Source organism: Scyliorhinus canicula, chromosome 10, assembly GCF_902713615.1.
Source record: "Scyliorhinus canicula chromosome 10, sScyCan1.1, whole genome shotgun sequence".
In the NCBI taxonomy this organism is placed as follows: domain Eukaryota; kingdom Metazoa; phylum Chordata; class Chondrichthyes; order Carcharhiniformes; family Scyliorhinidae; genus Scyliorhinus; species Scyliorhinus canicula.
Genome location: NC_052155.1, coordinates 22172371 through 22195428, shown reverse-complemented (window position 1 = coordinate 22195428; position 23058 = coordinate 22172371). Strand labels below are relative to the sequence as shown.

The following is a 23058-nucleotide window of genomic DNA, read 5'->3' as shown; positions in this document are numbered from 1 at the left end:
GCCCCCTAGGGAAGTGAGCGGGATGGACCGCTTTCTGGATAAGCTGGAGTTCCCAAGAGTGGAGGATGAGCGGATGGAGGGTCTGGGGGCCCCAATCAAGTTGGAGGAGCTGGTAGAGGCACTGGGGAGCATGCAGACCAGGAAAGCAACAGGGCCTGATGGGTTCCCGGTGAAGTTTTACAATTCTCAGATCTGCTGGGCCCGCTGCTTGTGAGGACCCTGAATGAGGCGAGGGCAGGGGGGGGGGGGGGGGGGGGGGCTTTGCCCCCGACGATGTCTAGAGCAATAATCTCACTAATCCTGAAGCGGGATAAGGATCCCCTCCAATGTGGGTCTTATAGGCCGATCTCGCTCCTCAACGTGGATGCAAAGTTGTTGGCCAAGATACTGTCCAGGAGGGTGGAAGATGTGGTCCCGATGGTTATACACTAGGGCCAAACGGGGTTTGTGAAGGGGAGACAGCTGAATGTCAATGTGTGGCGGCTGCTCAATGTAATGATGATGGCGTCAGCGGATGGGGAGGCGGAAATAGTAGCAACAATGGATGCGGAGAAAGCTTTCGATAGGGTGGAGTGGAGCTACCTGTGGGAAGTGTTGAGGAGATTTGGGTTTGGTGAGGGATTCATTACTTGGGCGAGGCTGCTGTGTAGTGCCCCGGTAGTGAGTGTGGTGACGAATGGGAGGAGGTCGGAAGACTTTTGGCTGCCCCTGCTCTTTGCGTTAGCAATTGAGCCCTTGGCCATGGCGCTGAGGGATTCGAAGAACTGTGGGGGGGGGATTGTACGGGGGGGGGAAGCACCGATTGTCGCTGTACGCGGATGATTTACTGCTGTACATTGCGGATCCGGCGGGGGGATGCCAGAGGTGCTGAAGATACTTGGGGAGCTCGGGGATTTTCGGGCTATAAGCTCAACGTGGGGAAGAGTGAGCTGTTCGTGCTGCACCCGGGGGACTAGGAGAGGGAGATAGGAGAGCTTCCGTTAAAGAGGGCGGTGAGGAGCTTTAGATATCTTGGGGTCCAGATAGCTAGGAGCTGGGGGGCCCTGCATAGGCTAAATTTTTTGAGGTTGGTGGAACAGATGGAGGAGGAGTTTAAGAGGTGGGATGCGTTGCCACTCTCTTTGGCGGGTAAGGTCCAGTCAGTTAAGATGACGGTGCTCCCGAGGTTCTTGTTTCTTTTCTAGTGCCTCCCCATATTGATCCCGAAGGCTTTTTTTTTTTAGAAAGGAGGGTTAACAGGAGTATTCTGGGGTTCGTGTGGGCGCGCAAGACCCCGAGGGTGAGGAGGGTATTCCTGGAACGAGGCAGGGAGGTAGGTGGGTTGACGTTGCCCAACATGTGTGGATACTACTGGGCTGAAAATGTGGCAATGATCCGTAGATGGGTGATGGAGGGGGAAGGTGCCGCATGGAAGAGGATGGAGGCGGCGTCCTGTGTGGGCACGACTTTGGAGGCGCTGGTGACGGCCCCGCTTCCACTCCCCCCCGGCAAGGTATTCTACGAGTCCAGTAGTGGTGGCTTCGCTCAAAATTTGGGGACAATGGAGGCGGCATAGGGAGGTGGTGAGGGCTTCAGTGTGGGCCCCGATACGGGGTAATCACCGGTTTGCACCAGGGAGAATTGATGGTGGGGTTTTGAGTTGGCACAGGGCAGGCATCAGGCGGAAGGGAGACCGTTTCCTCGATGGGAAGTTTGCGACTTTAGAGGAGTTGGTGGGGAAGTGGGGTCTCCCCCCGGGAACAATTTTAGATATATGCAAATGAGGGCGTTTGTTAAGCGGCTGGTGGCGGAGTTTCCGCTATTGCCGCCTAGGGGGGTACTGGATAGGGTGCTCTTGGGGACGTGAGTCGGTGAAGGTAGGATCTCGGCAATTTATCAGGTGATGCAGGAGGAGGAGGAGGCCTCGGTGGAAGAGCTGAAAGCGAAGTGGGAGGTGGAGCTGGGGAGGAGATCGACGAGGGGACATGGGCGGACGCACTGGAGAGGGTGAATTCGTCCTCTTCTTGCGCACGGCTCAGCTTGATTCAGCTGAAAGTGCTGCATAGGGCGCACATGACTGGGGCCAGGATGAGCCGGTTCTTTGGGGGAGAGGACAGATGTGGGAGGTGCTCGGGGGGGCCCGGCAAACCATACTCATGTTCTGGGCTTGTCCGGCGTTGGAGGGGTTCTGGAAGGGGGTGGGGGGGACCTTGTCCAAGGTGGTTGGTTCCAGGGTGGAACCGGGCTGGGGGCTCGCTATCTTTGGGGTAGCATTGGAGCCGGGAGTGCAGGAGGCAAGAGAGGCCGGCATTCTGGCCTTTGCGTCTCTAGTAGCCTGGCGTAGGATTCTTTTGCAGTGGAGGGACGTGAAGCCCCGAGCCCGGAGGCCTAGGTTAACGACATGGCCGGGTTCATCAGTCCACAATGGCCTCTCCATATTGCAGAAGAACTAGCGATTCTTCACTGCTGGGAAAAGGAAACCTGACTGTAATTTTTAATTTCCAAATGGCCTACAAACCCCAATGCATTAACTTTAAGAAAATGAATACGTTGAAAGTTATTTGCCTCCTGCTCTTCATTTTTGTGTTTTTTAATATTTGAATTTCTGTTTGATGATTGGCTAACCTTTTATAGAAACATAGAAATGAGAGCAGGTAGGCTATTAGGCCCTTCAAACCTCTTCCGACATTCATAATAATAATAATAATAACAACCTTTTATTGTCACAAGTATGAAGTTACTGTGAAAGCCCCTAGTGGCCACATTCCGGCGCCTGTTCGGGTACGCTGGTACGGGAATTGAACCCGCGCTGCCGGCCTTGTTCTGCATCACAAACCAGCTGTCTAGCCCACTGAGCTAATCATGGTTGATCTTCCAAATCACTAACCTTCCCGCATCCTCTCCTCCTTCCTTCCTTCCCCCCCCCAACCACCACCACCACCAATATCCTTTTGTTCCCTTCGGCCCCAAGTTATATCCAAATCCTTCTAGTCCAAAACATGTTTTGGCCTCAATTTCTGTGGTGGAGAATTCCACAGGCTCACCACTCTGGGTGAAGACATTTCTCCTCACCTCAGTCCTATTCTGGCAACTCAGAGGGCCCCCAGCCCAGAACTTTAGGGTTTCAATTCTAAAGATTATGCTACATAGAGACTATAGTACTCTAAAATGAAGGATTAACTGGTCATGTAGACGGAATAAATCTGGAAGAGTTATGTAACTAGTACCTCCACAATACATTTCCAGTCTTACCGATTAGATTTCTGTAGTACTACTGAAATTAGATTTGTTTATTTAAAAGGCTAAATGTATTAATTACTGATCAACACAAATTAGGAGGCTCTTGGAGTTCCAGCTCTTCATACGTCTAAACCGCTCAAGCTATTTTCGGAAGAGAAGTGCTCCTGCTTATTATACGTTCTTTAAAAGTAACTATTTCCTGGTTTCACATTTACTTAGCGACAGGTTTGGTGTTTTTTTTTAAATTACACACAATGACTAGTGTATGGGCATTGTAATTAAATCATCTGAGCTCCAGTCCCTTGGGCAGAAATAAATCGGCACACCTAGCAACAATCACAAATGCATAAAACACCTTCTGTTACTTCACTATCCAAATTCAGTTCAACTCTTCAAACATGTTTATACAAAACATACAGTGTGGAACACAAAACTGTTGTGCACTAGTTATTTGAAATCTGGAAAGAATCCCATTTTAACAACTGACTGAATCAGCCACCAGCAATTAAGTGCTTAACTTGAAGCAGTGGTAAGCATGTAATACAATCCCAAAAACAAACTTGAGCTGATAAAAAGCACTTAATGATTTGTTGCTGATCACTAATTTACAATATTCTACCACACTTCAGACAGAATAGGCCCACACTGTAATCAATAGTGAAAAAGGCAAACACCTTCATTCCAAATAACATTTAGCTCCAATCATCACTGTCTCAGGTCACCCAAGATATTAGGTGAATTGGACATTTTGAATTCTCCCTCGGTGCACCGCCGGAATATGGCGACTAGGGGCTATTCACAGTAACTTAATTGCTGTGTTAATGTAAGTCTACTTGTGACAATAAAGATTATTATTAATGTAGAATAGCAACTACATTATAGCCAGAATGCCTCATGCAGTTGCCAATTCCATGACTGCAAATATACACCGATGTTTAAAAAGAGTAACTAAATCAGCTATTAAATTAACTGAAATATTTTGAAGTCTTGGACTCCAAGGAGACACTGCTCACCAACTGTGAGACTAAAACACTTCACAGGATCTTTAAGAATATTAGTACAAAAGTCACTTTCCTTGCTTCTTCCCTGGGCATCATGAGTGATTGTTCGACCATCTTTTATGGATTTGGCTATAGTAAAGTCAATAGTCGACTATTCTGCATTTCTACTCAAGAATAAACATCCTGCAGATATATAATAGAGAAAATTGCAATCTTTTGCTCCTTTACTCCCAAATATTTCTCCCAGAGACAGGCCTAGCTCTTACACTGTAAAACGACAAGGACGCTCCTTTGGTCAAATATGTGTAGTCAAATCAGAACGAACAGGTTCAAACCACAAATGCTATTACATCTTCTCACAATATTAACAGCAGCTGCAGATAATGCATGGTTAATAAATTGGCAAATAATATTTATAAAACACCAAACTGCAAGCATACATTTCCCTCATTTGGTTTTCGGGATGTGGACAAACATTCCCCACAAACTCACTCGCTTGTCTTTTGCTCATTCACCACTATTAAAGTCACCAAGGGCACTCTAAATTCTTTCGGCAGTTCAGTACTGTATTTTCTCCACTGTATAATGAATAAGTAGATGTTACACAACTGATAATCAATAGTGAAAAAGGCAAACACCTTCACTTCCAAATAATGAGGGGACGGGAGGACAGGGCACCCCATTGTTAGATAGTGCTCTGAACTGCCAGCAAAACCTACATAGACCACAACACTTGCTTCAATCCAGATTTTGACACTGATTGGTAGGGGATAAGTATCCACATATACTGGAAATTCAGGACAGGATTGAGTAGTTAGAAATGTAACAATTAACATGAACTATTCCTAGGAGCTACATACAGCAAGCAAGTCAGAAGATATAGTCAGGATTAACCCTCTCCATTCCTGTATTTTCAAACACTTTATACTACATTACAGATAATTCATATAGGTTAAATACAAAACATTTGTTACCTGGATCTTCTGCTAGTTTACTGATTCTCTCCAGCACTGCGAGGCAGTCTTTTTCATCATCGCTGACTGCCCGCAGCGTATCGAGCAAACCTCGTGCTACCATTTGTCTGTTAAAGAAAAGAATCAAAAGCCAAATGTTTTAACATTTGATCTAACTGTTGAGAAGAACTTATTTCAACCACTGCATATTCTGCTCCTCCCCAGGGGATTAGAATAAGTTTTGATTTGCCAAAACCCCAGTGACGTCAAAAAGATACATTGGCCAAGTTGTCGAAAATTGCATAAAATTTTGATAAGAGATGCGGTGGCACTTCTCTTAAGAACAAAATTAGGACAATGCGACGTTTAATACAGGTCTACCCAATGGGTAGAGATCAGGAATAAGAAGGTTGTAGTCACAATGTTGGGGGTTTACTACAGGCCGCCCAACAGCCAGCGGGAGATAGAGGAGCAGATAGTCAGACAAATTTTGGAAAGGAATAAATGCAACAGAGTTGTTGTGATGGGAGACTTTAACTTCCCCAATATTGACTGGGACTCACTTAGTGCTAGGGGCTTGGACGAGGCAGAGTTTGTAAGGAGCATCCAGGAGGACTTCTTAAAACAATATGTAGATAGTCCAACTAGGGAAGGGGCTGTACTGGACCTGGTATTGGGGAATGAGCCCGGCCAGGTGGCAGAAGTTTCAGTAGTGGAGTATTTTGGGAACAGTGACCACAATTCAGTAAGTTTTAAAGTGCTGGTGGACAAGGATAAGAGTGGTCCTAGGGTGAATGTGCTAAATTGGGGGAAGGCCAATAACAATATCAGGCGGGAACTGAAGAACATAGATTGGGGGCGGATATTTGAGGGTAAATCAACATCTGACATGTGGGAGGCTTTCAAATTTCAGTTGAAAAGAATTCAAGACCGGCATGTTCCTGTGAGGAAGAAGGATAAATATGGCACATTTTGCGATCCTTCGAGAACGAGGGATATTGTAGGCCTCGTCAAAAAGAAAAAGGAGGCATTTGTCAGGGCTAGAAGCCTGGGAACAGACGAAGCCTGTGTGGAATATAAGGAAAGTAGAAAGGAACTTAAGCAAGGAGTCAGGAGAGTTAAAAGGACCACGCAAAGTCATTGGCAAATGGGGTTAAGGAAAATCCCAAGGCTTTTTACATGTACATAAAAAGCAACAGGATGGCCAGGGAAAGGGTTGGCCCTCTGAAGGACAGGGGAGTGAATCTACGTGTGGAGCCAGAGGAAATGGGCGAGGTACTAAATGAATACTTTGCATCAGTATTCACCAAAGAGAAGGAATTGGCGGATGCTGAGTCTGGAGAAGGGTGTGTAGATAGCCTGGGTCACATTGAGATCCAAAAAGACGAGGTGTTGGGCGTCTTGAAAAATATTAAGGTGGATAAGTCCCCAGGGCCTGATGGGATCTACCCCAGAATACTGAATACTGAGGCTAGAGAGGCAATTTCTGAGGCCTTGACAGAAATCTTTGGATCCTCACTGTCTTCAGATGATGTCCCGGAGGACTGGAGAATATCCAATGTTGTCCCTTTGTTTAAGAAGGGTAGCAAGGATAATCCAGGGAACTACAGGCCGGTAAGCCTTACGTCAGTGGTAGGGAAATTACTGAAGAGAATTCTTGGAGACAGGATCTACTCCCATTTGGAAGCAAGGGGTCGTATTAGTGAGAGGCAGGAGTGAAGGGGAGTTTGTGTCTCACTAACTTCGAAGAGGTCACAAAGATGATTGATGCAGGTAGGGCAGTGGATGTTGTCTATATGGACTTCAGTAAGGCCTTTGACAAGCTCCCTCATGGCAGACTGGTACAAAAGGTGAAGTCACGCGGGATCAGAGGTGAGCTGGCAAGATGGATACAGAACTGGCTAGGTCATGGAAGGCAGAGAGTGACAATGGAAGGGTGCTTTTCTGATTTGAGGGCTGTGACTACCGGTGTTCTGCAGGGATCAGTGCTGGGACCCTTGCTGTTTGTAGTATATATAAATGATTTGGAGGAAAATGTAACTGCTCTGATTAGTAAGTTTGCGAACGCCACAAAGGTTGGTGGAATTGCAGATCGCAACGAGGACTGTCAGAGGGTACAGCAGGATTTAGATCGTTTGGAGACGTGGGCGGCGAGATGGCAAATGGAGTTTAATTCGGACAAGTGTGAGGTGATGCATTTTGGAAGGTCTAATACAGGTAGGGAATATACAGTGAATGGTAGAACCCTCAAGAGTATTGACAGTCAGAGATATCTAGATGTACAGGTCCACAGGTCACTGAAATGGGGCAACACAGTGGAGAAGGTAGTCAAGAAGGCATACGGCATGCTTGCCTTCATTGGCCGGGGCATGGAGTATAAAAATCATGTTGTAAGGGCAGCACGGTGGCGCAGTGGGTTAGCCCTGTTGCCTCACGGCGCCGAGGTCCCAGGTTCGATCCCGGCTCTGGGTTACTGTCCGTGTGGAGTTTGCACATTCTCCCCGTTTGTGTGTGGGTTTCACCCCCACAACCCCAGGATGTGCAGGGTAGGTGGATTGGCCATGCTAAATTGCCCCTTAATTGGAAAAAAATTAATTGGATACACTAAATTTATAAAACAAAAAGAAAGAAAAATCATGTTGTAGCTGTATAGAACCTTAGTGAGGCCACACTTGGAGTATAGTGTTCAATTCTGGTCACCACACTACCAGAAGGATATGGAGGCTTTAGAGGGTGCAGAAGAGATTTACCAGGATGTTGCCTGGTATGGAGAGCATTAGCTATGAGGAGAGATTGAATAAACTTGGTTTGTTCTCACTGGAACAAAGGAGGTTGAGGAGCAATCTGATAGAGGTCTACAAAATTATGAGGGGCATAGACAGGGTGGATAGTCAGAGACTTTTTCCCAGGGTAGAGGGGTCAATTACTAGAGAGCATAGTTTAAGCTGAGAGGGACAAGGTTTCGAGTAGATGTACGAGGCAAGTTTAAAAAAAAAAAAAGAGGACAGTGGGTGCCTGGAATTTGCTGCCGGAGGAGGTGATGGAAGCAAGAACGATAGTGACGTTTAAAGGACATCTTGACAAATACGTGAATAGGATGGGAATAGAGGGATAGGGAAGTGTAGAAGATTTTAGTTGAGATGGGCAGCATGGTCGGCGCAGGCTTAGAGGGCCAAAGGGCCTGTTCTTGTGCTGCACTTTTCTTTGTTCTTTGTCACATGGCAGCACTGCAGAAGCCGAGGAATATTACTCTTCTACAGCTATCAGATCACAACTGAACCGATTTTTATATTGTATAAAGGGTACCAGTTTGAAAACAGGCCCTACTGTATAATACTGAAGTAACCAGCAAACTCAGCCACTTGGTTTAAAATCTGTGCTTTGTAACTTGATTTTCAGGCCAATGCATCTTGTCCCAAAGGTGAATATCACTGCTTCATCGGGTTATGGCCCCTCAGAAGGCAATAATACATTGTTATTTAATATTACTTATTTTGCAGCTTTGCGACCAAAACAGTTGGTATCAGAGGCTGCTATGTAAAGGGGCATCACACACATTTAATTCTCTTCTCCTATAATCTTGCTTTCTTTTTATAAAATCTTCACTTCTGCTTTAAGTCATGTCTTCAGGACCCAAGCTCTCCAAATAGCTCAGTAGGATTAAGCTAGAATCATAGAATTCCTACAGTGCATGAGGCCATTCAGCCCATCCAGTCTGCCCCAACCCTCTGAAAGAGCACCCTACCTCGGCCCTATCTCTGTTACCAGACCTAAACTGTACATCTTTAGACAATAGGGAGCAATTTTATCATGGCCAATACACCTAACCTGCACATCTTTGGGCTGTGGGAGGAAACCGGAGCATCTCATTGTACCGAGACAGTTGAGACAATTCAGGGTGGTGGTTGCAGTTAGTGGCTGACTAGCCTGCTGACACTTTTTTAAATTATAAATTTAGAGTAGCCAATTTTCTTTTCCCCAATTAAGGGGAAATTTAATGTGGCCAATCCACCTACCCTGCACACCTCTTTGGGTTGTGGGGGTGAGACACACGCAGACATGGAGAGAATGTGCAAACTCCACATGGACAGTGACCCGGGGTGCCAACACTCATTTTTGCTAATACTGGTCATTTGATTGTGGTGCTGGAGGGTTGCCAGCACAAAGCATCAATTTTAAGGCAGGGGAAAAGAAAAATCAGTTGCGTGGGGGGTGTATTCCTGTATTATTGGGTACTATTCGAGAGGTTTTCAAAACATGTTCAGCACAGTAGCACAGCGTGGGCAGCACGGTAACACAGTGGTTAGCACACCTGGAGTGCTTAGCCGCTCCAGGGTCCCAGGTTTGATTCCTGCCCTGGGTCACTGTCTGTGCGGAGTCTACACGTTCTCCCCGTGTGTGCGTGGGTTTCCTCCGGGTGCTCCGCTTTCTTCCCACAATCCAAAGATGTGCAGGTTAAGTGGATTGGCCATGCTGTATTTCCCTTTGTGTCCAAAAACCAAACAAACCATGAGGTGGGGTTACTGGGATCGGGTGGAGGTGTGGGCTTGGGTAGGGTGCTCTTTCCAAGGGCCAGTGCAGACTCGGATGGGCCAAATGGCCTCCTTCTGCACTGTAAATTGTATGATTCTATGATTCAAAAAGGTAGACCAGTTTTCCCACACTGGCAATAAAATGGCATTATTCAAAACGTAAATGTAGATCTGCACCCTCTCCTACTAACCAGTGGAGTTATGTGACAGATACACCAACAAGGAGATGAACGGTGGGATAGAAACAAAATACTGAGACATAGGAGAACTGAAATAAAAACAGAAAGTTCTGGCAATACTCAGGTGAAGCAACACTTGCGGAGAGAGAAAGAGTCAATGTTTCAAGTTTATGATCTTTGACCAGAACTTTTAAAAAGGCCATATGACATGAAACGTCAACTCTTGATCTCCACACAGATGCTACCAAGATGGCAATGTATAGGAACTGAAGATAAAAACAAAATGTTAAAGGTGACTACTGCGTGTTTGAATGGCTGTTCAACATTAGCTGGTGGAGAATTATATTTTCTTATAATTTTCTCCAATAGGTGCTGTATAATTTCAAATTACCACGAGAGAGTAAACTATACTGGACATTACAGCTGAGCCCAATACGGCCTACGAGACACCCACTTCCAACAGAATTGACGGGATAGGTGATCACAAATCCAACTGTTCATTCAATCACCATTCTGGCTGAAATCAGCTCACTCGGCAGACGTTTGAACTTGGGACTTCCTTAAATGGGTGGTTCAGCTACCACCTGGGGCCCAGGAGGCAAACTGTCACTTAAATCAGGCATGTTGTGCTCCCCAAAACCAGAGTTACAGTTTCTCAAATACATACAGCAGAGTGACTGAGATATTGCTCGAATGAGTAATGCTATAGATGAGTAACATTGTCACTTATTGCTTCTCGTCAGCAATTTTGGGCCCCAAGTGCCCATATTTATCAACATTATTAGTACAGGATTTCCATATAATTAAGGTTCTAGCTGTTTAATCATTATTCACTGGGGAATTTACTTGCCAGAACAAGCAAAATTATCAAATGTGTTGCAGAAAATCTAAGTAGTGTGCAGTGCTGATTGAGCTAACCAGACAATGTTTAATTCATTAGTGCTAGTAGATGCAAGAATTAATTAGAAAACCTAAAATAGTCAGCATTAAAGCAAGATAATACCTTAATAAGTGATGTTTCAAAGAAAATGCAGGAAGCAAAGCTACAAAGAAAGCAAAAGCCACATTTCCAATTTATACTTGTGATAATTACTTGAAAAGTATTTTACGTCCTAAATAACCTGCACGTCTTTGGACTGTGGGAGGAAACCCACGCAGACACGGGGAAAACATGCAAACTCTACACACCCAAGGCCAGAACAGAACCTGGATCCCTTGCACTGAGGCAGCAGTGCTAACCACTGTGTCACCACGCTGTATGTTTTTAAAAAAATGATCGTGGGAAATTTGCTGCCCGTACTATTTCATTTTGTACTATCTCAAGGCCAACTGAGGATTACATTTATTTAGTCTGCACTTATTAAGACCTTGGTGCACATTTTACTAGTCAGAAATCAAGGTAATCATAGTATGAAAAGCTGGCATGATTAAATTGTGTGCGCAAGAGTGCCCTTTTAGCTGGGAAGATGACAAGACAGACTGTTAATTCCTTGAGAATACAAAGTTGTCAAGCATTCATGAAAAAATATTTGGAACCAGTACAAAATTATTTCTCCTCTGCAATCCCCCATTCCTGACTGAATTGAAGAAGGAATTAACTGGAACGGCCTTACAGAAACCAACAAAATCTTTATAAGTAGTTTTTCACAAAATCTAAACCTCATCATCAGCATATTTTTGTGCGACTTAAAATCCAAATTCAACCGAAAAGCAACTTTAAAGAATGCACACAACCCTTTCCTTGTATGTACTTCAAATAAAAGTAGAAATAAATTCTAGAAAATACATTTAATGATCTAACCAAATTCAATAATATTTCACAAAATAACTTTGCACAGCCACATTATACTCAGATCTAAAGGTTATTTGCTTTAAATGACATTTTATGGACTGTGTACTCACCTTATTCTTACTTCTGCACTACACCCATATATAACCACTGCTAATTTTGACAACTGCAAGCTTAACTATGAACAAAATTGTCATTTCCTTCCTCAAAATATAATTCATTTAGTGTCTCAAAATCTACACCCAAACTTACTACTTCCGCTGTGTTTTTGTGACAGCACTGCTGTGTAATCAGATGGTGTAATGCATGAAAGAGCACCTCAAAGTGTATTCCCGGAACAGCTAGCTACTGGATACCACATAGTACGACTATTTTTGGTGTGACAGAATCGACACTTGCTCCATTGCCAATCCTGTCTGGATCATCCAATATGGAGCGAAGCTCGTAGGTAGAAAATTAAAAGATGGGGTTGACATTTAAGCAAGGGTCAATGATAGTTTGCTTTTGTCTCTCAATTTGCTTCTCAATGTAGACTCTGCAGATTCTAGAGTAGCAGGAACTGACGCAGCCAGAATTATTTCTGTACACCAAACTCCATGTCAGGACATGCTCAAAAGGATGGCTGTTACATAACCTTTCCAGCTGTTGCATTTGCTCCTCTAACATCCTGCTACTGTGACTGAGATACAAATATATTGTCACATCTACACAAGACTTAATTATATTAAGGACAAGCAAGTGCACTTGACATTTTAAGTATAATTTCAGAATTATTCAAGAACTGTCATTTGTTTTTTAAAAATAAAAGCACAATTGGGTATTCAGGTAGAAATGGCACCAGTATCTCATACCACATTGCAGTCAACATGGGTTTGTACCATTGATTTACCATATTTTGGTCAGGATAAGCTTGGCATTTTACTTGCAAGTTGCACAGCATCACATCAAAATTTTTTCGAATGATCAAATAAGATATCATGCAAATATTTTATGTTCTCCTGAGGGAGAATGCACATTTACCCGCTACAAACGTGAGGTTTTTTTGTAAGATAATCAAGAGGGTCACGTGATGTGCCTAAAATTCTACCTGACAACAATCCTGCGTGACTTTGTTATCATGGACACCGGGCCCAGGTTGAGACTCAGTGAGAGCATGGTGCAAAATATCCACACCCGAAAACAAAGGCAGAAGACGTTGGGCTGGCTGTGGGGACAGTGAGCAGTCTGAAGAGACAAAACCTACAGCTGGTGTGGTCAGCAGAGAGGAAAAAGTTGCCAGTCCGCTGTGAGCGACCATGCAGAATGTGGGAGGCGGGGTCAAAGAGACAAATCCCATGGCACGCACAAAGCTCCGAAATATTTGCCCTGGCGAGGCCGAGGAGAAATGGCCAGAATATGCCTTACTGTGAATTCTCTGAAAACAGAGGGAAATGCCTATCAAATGGTCATTCAAATGTCGCAACTTGGTAAAATGGGGTGAACACGTCGGAAGCTTGAGTGACTTTAGATTGCTTCCTGAAAATACGGTAATCCTGTTTACTGTAAAATATATACATGCGCCTTGGGGTTATCAGCCATGTTAAGGCATTAACAAAGGGTTAGCATTTCTGGATAGTATTAGTTGCTGGAGTAATGTTTAGTCAATGTTGATTTTAGTTTGCTTGTTACAGTAAGAGTTTTAAAACTTAAAGGAATTGCACAACAAAATTTCAAGTTGGTCACTGGGAATTAAAATAAGTCATCAGTCTTGATGGGGATTTTAACACCTTGCACCGAGACATGTTAACTAAACCCAACGGAGGAGGTTCAGGTTGGAAAGAGCCAAGGCTCGCAGTCTCTCCTTTCTTCCAACTTCCACACTTCCAACTAACTCAGTGCTTAAAAAGGAACACAAAACTACTCTGCTTATCAATGCATAGTAAATTTCTCTATATCCAGCTAGTTCCTCTTACCCATTATAAAGCACTGGTGTGCAAAGTTATCTAGAGTTGGTTGAAAAGAATACAACCTCAATGACAGGTGCAATTAAGAATGCAGCACATGCAGAAAGGTAAAATCAGGCTGTATTCACACTTCTATTTAGAGCGCAGAACATGCACAGCTCAAGAGCTCATCTCTAGTCTAACCACTTTGCTAAAACGAAGGATTCTGATATGGGAATCAAGTAGAAAATTTCAATTGTCTGTCATATTACAACATGCTGGAAAATAAGTTCAAATCAATTGGATATCATCTTTTCTCCATCAATTTTATCCTTTTCCTATTCCCCTCCCTAAATGCAGTAATTAATGTTGGAGTAAAGCCTCACTGGTAAAGACAGCCACCAACGTGAGCTTTACCAACCAAGGCAGGCATCATATTCACGATTGTGTCAGCATTTACTCAACATCTGCACATTTATAGTATTTAGCAGGGGCCAATGGGTCAGGAGTAGGCAACTGCTCTTCCCAAATCTCCAGGTAAGGCCAACTGTAGTGTTCACCACTGTGTAAGCCAAGATCATTAACAGACCAGAGGTCAAACCTCAACAACCTAGTATGTGGCTCAGTACCATCCCAGTTACATACACAGTAAATACTATATCAAACAACAAAGTTTAATTATGTTTCCAAATTAGCAAAGAGTACATCATAAACTACATTAATACGTTACAACACTATCTAATTTACAGGTGGCTTGTGAAAACACTGTAGTTCAAAGTTTAAGTGCTTAGAATTAGGCTTTATCTTAATCGTACAATGGTCAAATCACAATCTTATGTTTTGTAGCTATACTTCCTCATACAACAAAATAGGATAAACCCAATATCCTGCCCTGTCAGCTTTTGTAAGTAAATGCTATATTGCACCCAATGTATAATCAGAGATTGTGGTATGAAATATGTTCACGATTGAAACAGAAACTTTAATCTTTAGAAGTTTAAAATAGAGGTAAATATTTATTTCACAGGGATTATCTGCATTAAGTGTACTTCTCCACATCATACCTGTTAAACGTGTTCTCACTAGCAATGTACTTATCCAGTCGACCCAACGGTGTTAGCATCTCGTCTTGAGAAACAAAATCCAAGGCTGAAGGTATAATAAGGACATCAGACTCTGAGCTGTAGTCATCCACACCAACTGGCAGAGACATCAGAAATGTTAATTGTAATTGCAACCTGTTTGAACTATAAATCTGAACGACTCCTTATACAGTGCTGATATAATAGGAAAATCGATGTACTGCATTATAGTCCCAAATCTCCAGCCGGTTCAGACCAGATATACAGGAAATAAAGGCACCATAGGATGTAAAACAGCATTTGCAACCATCACAAATGTCGCTTTGATATACATTATAATTGAGCTGTTTGAAATACATCTTTGATGCATTGAAAGCTTCATTAGACCAACTGCTCAGTGATATTCAAGAGTCTTTCTTCCATACATTCCACTGCAAACACGCGACATTCACAGCAAAGTGAAGCCACATTCTATTATGTTCATTTGGTCACAAAATGAGCATAGGTGCAAACAGCAACCAGAAGGTCTTCACGTGAACATTGTAGTCACTTCCATCACGTTTCCTACTAAGTGTCAGAAGCAGGCACGCGAGGGCGGCATGGTGGCGCAGTGGTTAGCACTGCTACCTCATGCCACCGTGGACCTGGGTTCGATCCTGACCTGGGGGGTCACTGTCTGTGTGGAGTTTGCACATTCTCCCCCAAACTGCTTGGGTCTCACCCCCCACATTCCAAGAGATGTGCAGAGGAGGTAAATTGGCCAAGCTAAATTGCCCCTTAATTAGATGAAAAAGAAAAGAAAAAGAATCAGGCACGCGAGTTAAAAGTGAACGCTTTCTCTCAGTTAACTTCATGGTCTTGTCGACATTTGCCTGGGTAATCCAGTGTCAGCTCAAAGGTTCAACAAGTTTTGAGGTCAGAGTACTTTAGACCATATCGTGGAACGAGGCAGGGGTGCCCTCTGTCTCGTCTGCTGTTTGCTTTGGCAACTGAGCCATTGGCCATGGCACTGAGGGAATCTAGAAGCTGGAGGGGTTTGGCCCAGCGGGGTGTGGATATTATGGACCCGGTAGAGGGGATTGGGGAGGGGTTATGCAAACCCTCAGGGAGTTTGGAGACTTCTCGGGGTATAAGCTTAATGTTGGGAAGAGCGAGCTTTTGGTGGTGCATACGCAGGGCCAGAAAAAGAGGTTGGAGGAGCTGCCGCTCAAGATGGTGGAGAGGAGTTTTCGGTATTCAGGTCGCCACGAGTTGGGGGGTCTTGCATAGGCTCAATCTGGCCCGACTGGTGGACCAGATGGAGGAGGACTTTAAGAGGTGGGACATGCTACCGCTCTCCATAGCAGGTAGGGTGTAGTCTGTTAAGAGGGCAGCACGGTAGCATTGTGGATTGCACAATCGCTTCACAGCATCAAGGTCCCAGGTTCGATTCCGGCTTGGGTCACCGTCTGTGCGGAGTTTTCCCATCCTCCCCGTGTGTGCGTGGGTTTCCTCCGGGTGCTCCGGTTTCCTCCCACAGTCCAAAGATGTGCAGGTTAGGTGGATTGGCCATGCTAAATTGCCCTTAGTGTCCAAAATTGCCCTTAGTGTTGGGTGGGGTTACTGGGTTATGGGGATGGGGTGGAGGTGTTGACCTTGGGTAGGGTGCTCTTTCCAAGAGCCGGTGCAGACTCGATGGGCCTCATTCTGCACTGTAAATTCTATGATCTATGACGGTCCTCCCTAGGTTTTTGTTTGTGTTTCAGTGTCTGCCCATCCTCATCCCTAAGGCCTTTTTCAAGCGAGTGAGCAAGAATATCATGGGATTTGTGTGTGTGTGTGTTGGGGGGGGGGGGGGGGGGGGGTTGGCACTGCCGAGTCTATGTCGCTATACTGGGCAGCAAACGTGTCGATGATTCGGAAGTGGATGATGGAGGGAGAGGGAGCGGCATGGGAAAGACTAGAGGCGGCATCTTGTGCGAGTACTAGCCTGGGGGCACTGGTGACGGCACCGTTGCCGCTTCCGCCGATGCGGTATACCACGAGCCCGGTGGTGATGGCGGCGCTGAAGATTTGGGGGCAATGGAGGTGGCACGGGGGCGGGGGCCTCAGTTTGGTCCCCAATACCCCGGGCAGGATGATGGTGGGTTCCGAAGCTGGCACTGGGCGGGAATTAGAAGGCTGGGGGATCTATTAATTGACGGGACTTTTGCCAGCTTAAAGGCACTGGAGGAGAAATTCAGGTTACCCCCGGGAAATGCCTTCAGGTACATGCAGGTTCGGGCATTTGCCAGGAAGCAGGTGGGAGAATTTCCATTGCTGCCTGCCCGAAGGATACAGGACAGGGTGATTTTGGGTGTGTGGGTCGGAGAGGGTAAGATCTCGGAGATATACCAGGAGCTGCAGGAGGCGGAGGAAGCCTCGGTGGAGGAGTTGAAGGGCAAATGGGAGGAGGAGCTGGATGAGGGCCTGTGGGTTGACGCCCTGGGCAGCGTCAATTCCTCCTTATCTTGCGTCAGGCTCTGTCTGATCCAGTTTAAAGTGGTACACAGGGCACATATGACAGGGGCGAGGATGAGTACGTTTTTTGGGGTGGAGGACAGGTGTGTGAGGTGTTCGGGGAGCCCAGCAATACACGCCCATATGTTTTGGGCGTGCCTGGCGCTTGCGGAGTTCTGGAAGGGCTTTGCAAAGGTCATGTCCAAGGTCTTGACACTCAGGTAAAACCAAGTTGGGGGAGAGCGATATTTGGGGTATCGGAGGATCCAGGAGTGCAGGAGTCGAAAGAGGCCTGAGTTCTGGCCTTTGCCTCCTTGGTAGCCCGGATTCTTGTTATTGTGGAGGGACACGAAGCCCCCAAATGTGGAGGCTTGGATCAATGTAATGGCAGGGTTTCTTAGGTTGAAGATGATAAAGTTTGCCTTGCGAGGGTCCTTGCAGGGGTTCTCCAGGCGGTGGCAACCGTTCCTTGACTTTCTCGCGGTACGTTAGGAGGAGGTCAGCAGCAGCAGCAACCCCAGGCCGGGGGGGGGGGGGGGGGGGGGGGGGGGGGGGGGGCACTGAATTATTTTCCCTTTTGAAAGGGGCGCTTGCCCTATTTTGTTTTGAGTTGGGTGTCAATTTGTTAAACTGTTTATCGTTTAGAGGGTTAAAAATTGTTTTGTTTGGTTGGCATGTTGCCCGTTTCTCTTTGTATTATTTTCCTTTTTGGTGTGTTCTGTAAAACTTTTTGAAAAACTTTGAATAAATACATTTTTAAAAAAAAAGGTTCAACAAGTTTATCCAGTGACGGACTGAATATTTAGAAGGAATTAGGTGTGCGTGTGACGTCTCATGGGAGCTTGGTCAGGATCTTTGCAATAGTTACCCAGAAGTTGGAAGAGGTTTTAATTCTTATCACTTTTTCCTCAGAACTTTTGGTGTTTCCCTTTCAGAACCATTTGAAGTTGCCGATTTAAAATAGATTTTACAGATGGTTCATAGCAGAGGGCAATTGCCATGGCGAAGTTTGCACTTCTGGGCAATATTCCTGCAACACTTACCTGCAAAGATCCTCTGAGCGCTCCATTGGGGTCCCCCCACCGCCCAATCTGACACTGGAAAGCTCAGAGGTTACAGCCAATACCTTCGCTGAATTAATTTACCCTACTCAAGCAGTTGTTTACTTCAGCAGCTGGGAATTTGTAAACTTGCTTTCCTCTTTGGCCCAGAAGGGCCTCAGATCATGTCAAGCAGAGCAGTCTCTGGACACTCCAGCTTTAAAGGGTGGATGCAACTGGAGCACCTTTCCCTGTCCTGGCCACTCCTCTGTCCTCACAAATTAAAACTAAGACTCACACTGCCACCAGAACAAGTCAGTCGAAAATTTGGTCGCAAGAGGTTAAGGCATCATGGGAAGTGGGGAAAAAAAGATGGTGTTGGAAGTGGAGTACGCAGAATATGTGGAGTAAGCAGAATATGAGAACATAAATATCAAGCAGTTTAGTATGATTCAACATCTCATGACAGGCTTTATGAATTTCTACACTTACCATATACAGCTCTCAAAATTACAACAATTTGTCAAAAATCTAATTGGCCGCAAAAATACCAGTTTCTCAGCAAATTGGAGCAAATATTTTTTTTAAAAGTCATTCACCGCAAATCCCCCAAGTCCACATCTAGAGTACCTGAACAAACTGTTGGACATACAGTTCTAATTATTCCATACCTACAATTACATGTACCCTTGAACCAGAAAGCTGCTCTGACGTCAGTTCCCGAATGTGCAGCTGTGACCAATCCACCGAGCAACATGCAATCGGGCCATCCTCAATATTGATCAGAGGAACGATAATCAATACCAGCTGGATACCTAATGGTATTCAACTGGTGCTTCCGTTCTTAGTTCAGGCATTTAAATGCCCACCACCAGAGAGAGAGAGAGAGAGAGAGAGAGAAAACAGCACAGAAGGCCTGGTAAGAGACCTCCAACCTGACCTCTGAGCTGTGGAATGTGTGGAGCTTTCAGAGGGAAGACATTTTTTTTTATTTTTTAAAAAGGGCACCATCTAAGGCTACAATCTCAGAAACAACAGTTGTGAAATGACGAGAAAACATTGGACAAATGCGACACTACTTATTCCTTCACATTTTGATGCATTTGAGTCTGAATATACAACAACCCGAAATTGTTCAAATTAGCTTAAATAAAGTGAATGACAAGTCTAATCAACACTTCAAGTTACCAGATAAAAGGGCTAATTTTATCATTCCAAAACACTGTCAGAATTATTTGGGTATCATTTAAATCTCCAAAAAGCTTCTATAGGTTACACAAACACGCTAACTTTTATAAAAACGTGACACTACATGCCTGGATTCCAGCAATTTTCATACTGAAGTGAATTTCACTGACCTGTAGTTACTTCTATTTCCAAATACCCTGGCACAGGTATTGTCCAGTGAAGTTGGGACATTGCCACAACTCCCCAAAGCCTGCCCACCACCTACAAGGCACAAGTCAGGAATGTAATGGAATGGAATACTCTCCACTTGCCTGGATGGGTGTAGCTCCAACAACACTCAAGAAGCTCAACACCATCCAGCGCAAAGCAGCCTGCTCTTCAAGGTGCACTGCAGGAACTCACCAAGGTTCCTTAGGGATCACCTTCCAAACCCATGACTGCTACGATCTCGAAGGACAAGGGCAGCAGATACATGGGAACACCACCACCTGCAAGTTCCCTTTGAAGACACTAACCACCCTGACTTGGAAATATATCATTCCTTCACTGTCACGGAGTCAAAATCCTGGAGCTCCCTCCTCTAATGTCACAGTGGGTGTACCTACACCACATAGGGGAGGCAATGGTGCAGTGGTATTGTTGCTGGATTAATAATCCAGAGACCTAGGGTAAAGCCCTGGGGGTACCGGGTTCGAATCCCATCAGGACAGATGGTGGAATTTGAATTCAATAAAAATGCAGATTTAAAAGTCAAATGATGACCATGAAACCATTGTCGATTGTTGTTAAAAACCCAACTGGTTAATGAATGTCCTTCAGGGAAGGAAATTTGTCATCTCCACCTGGTCTGGACTACATGTGACTCCAGACCCACAGCAATGCTGGTGACTCGTCAATGCCCTCAGGGTGGGCAATAAATGCTGACCCAGCCAGCAACTCCCACATCCCGTGACCGAATAAAGAAAAAAAAACATTTGCTACAGCAGTTCAAGAAGGCAACTCAACACAACCTTCAAGGGCAATTAGGGATGGGCAACAAATGTTGGCCCAGCCAGCGAAGCCAAGATCTCGTGAAAATTAATTCAGAAAAAACCCCCCGGCATTTTGGTACCTTAATGTTGGAAAAAAAACCTCAATGTTTCACAGGAACATAAATGTGGCAAACCTGACACCAAGTCAAGGAACTAAAGATTTTCCATTTTCTCACCGTAGTCGTGGAATAGCTGCCATTTTTTCCCATTCGCAGGATATCACACCACCGGCAAGGTAAAATTGTTTGTGAAGTTGGGGGTGAGCCATCTTCTTGACCACTAAGTGGCCTGCTCTGCCATTTCAAAAGCAGTGAAGAGGCAAACACATGCAGCCCAAACTAGACACGGTTGGCAGTTACTTTCAATATAAGGATATCAGTGAACTAGATAGTTTTTTTTACAGCAATCTGGGAGTTACATGTCATCATTAGATAATAGCTTTGCATTCCACATTTATTCAATTGCCATGGGTGGAATTTGAACTCACGATCAGATTATAGGTCTTGGCCTCTGATTAATGTGCTATCGTTCCGGATATATGTTTATTCCTTCCAACGATGCTCTTATACCTGTATTAAAATTTGCAAGCACTGTACCTTCTCTCATCTTCCAAAAACTCCAGCAACCTCCTTTTCCACCATATCCTTGTCTACTACTCTCAACCATACGTATATAAAAGGTCACCTTAATGTACCTTTTTTTTCATGTATTAGTTCATTAATTCATACACGTAAATTACTAATGCCAAGACACATGGTTTTCAGCTAATTATCACCCATGTGGTATGGGTACAGTTTGATTAACATCCAACATCCTCTGTCATTCATTCAATTGGCTATAAATGTTTTAACAAGTATTACACATTGTTTAAATATGGCTGTGAGAGGGTGGATATTAAAGCTTCACCTGATCCTACATTAATTCATGCACTTTGAAAAAGGAATTTCTAGACGGTAGTCAGGATTAGGAACCCCAATTACTGTTTTTCTCATTCATCCTGAGGCACTCTGGTCAACTGCAATCCAAGCGGAGATGAAAAGTCTATGTCATTTGAGACCTTCCTGGTATACACAGTTCAGTCACTAAATTACAATTTATGAATGCCAAGTAGATCACTTTAAAAATGTTGCTCAACTTAATCTTTATATTGTTTAATTTCCTAGTTAGATCTACCTAATGCTGTCCCTACCTTTGAGAAAGAACCGGTGGTACAACTTAAGAATTAAGTGTGCAAAAAACAAATGTCACATTGATGTGAAGCTTCGCTGAGATAGCTGGCTTTTTAGTAGCTGGGCAGCTAAATTAACAAGCCAATGTGGATGCTTTCCAAAAGGCTCAGAGTGTCATAACATGCTGAATGAACACGAGGGAGGAGTTAAACATTTGGATCATTTAAAAAGGGTTCTCAACTTTTAAAATGTGACTGAATAGATATTTTTTTTAAACATCTGACTACCTGGAATCCTTCAAGTCAGGTACCACACATGCTGCCCCTCCCCTCCACCCCACCAAAGACACTTGATCGTCTTCTTTGAAAGAGCTACCAACTCATCTCAGTCCCCTTCTTCCACCACATCCACCACCCCACAACACTGAACCCCCCCTCCCCCAAAATATACATTCCAATTCCCTTCTGATAGTTAATCTACTTCCACAACCCTTTCAGACAATGTATTCAAGAACATAATTGCATTAAAAAAACAGCACCACCTCTCTGGTTCTTTTGCTATTCATCTCAATTTATTTCTGGTCACTGATCCTCCAACCAGTTTCTCCCCATCTTCTCTATCAAAACAGTACTTCAGCAATTCATAAAGGTTTAGAACAAACATAGAAAATTACAGCACAGTACAGCGCCGACCTGTGAAACCACTCTAAAGCCCATCTACACTATTCCCTGATCATCCATATGTTTATCCAATGACCATTTAAATGCCCTTAATGTTGGGGAGGAATTTTGAATGAACATTGCTTATTTGTTTTTGGCATTCTCTCCTTTGTCAGGCCAAGGTTCTCGACTATTTATTTTTCTTTAAAAAAAAGCTTTATTAAATTGTCCTGTAACCTTCAAAAAGGAACATAGGAAGGAACAGGAGCGTGGCATTTTGCACTTTCAGCTGTTCTGCCAATTACATCTTGGCTGATCTGTACCTCAACTCCATCTACCCATTTTGCCTAACAAACATCTATCTATCAAACAGAGTTTTGAAATTTTCAATTGACCTGGCCTTTTTGAGCAGACAGAATTCCAGATTTCACTACCATGTGTGTAAAGTGCTTTCCAACATCACCCTTCAATGCCTCAGCTCTAATGTAGTCTAATTTTAAGATTATGGCCCCCTTTGTTCGGCTTACCCCCAGAAGAAAAAGAGGTTCTCCCCATCTAATCCTTTAATTATCTGAAACAATTATATCACCCTTAATCTCGACACTCAAGTCAACTCAAGCCTGGTCGTTGCAACCTGTCCTCATAACTTAACCCTTTTAGCACAGTATTGTTCTAATAAATCTGCACTGCACCCTACTGTCAATATATCTTTCCTGAGGTACTGTATCCATAACTGAATTCAGTACTCCATGTGGTCTAACTAGAGCTCTGTACAAATGAAATAGAATTTACACATCCTGTTTACCCCAGTGAGTT

General features: G+C 44.3%; 1 protein-coding gene across 11 annotated transcripts in view; it reads right to left on the bottom strand.

Annotated features, from left to right (window-relative positions):
• ppp4r1 (protein phosphatase 4, regulatory subunit 1) overlaps positions 1 to 23058 on the bottom strand; it is a 105378-nt gene that overhangs the window by 75591 nt on the left and 6729 nt on the right. For 7 of the 11 annotated variants that reach the window (XR_005462022.1, XM_038808677.1, XM_038808678.1 and 4 more), the window contains exons 3-4: positions 14660 to 14795; positions 5195 to 5301 (exon numbers count right to left, since the gene is read on the bottom strand). Coding sequence is in view for 9 of the 11 variants with exons in the window: in XM_038808677.1 (XP_038664605.1) it covers positions 5195 to 5301; positions 14660 to 14795 (243 nt within the window). In the remaining 2 variants the exon portion in view is untranslated. Of the gene's footprint in view, positions 1 to 5194; positions 5302 to 14659; positions 14796 to 18198; positions 19016 to 23058 lie in introns of those variants that run through there. The other 4 variants (XM_038808686.1, XM_038808687.1, XM_038808681.1 and 1 more) reach the window with 3 other exon arrangements.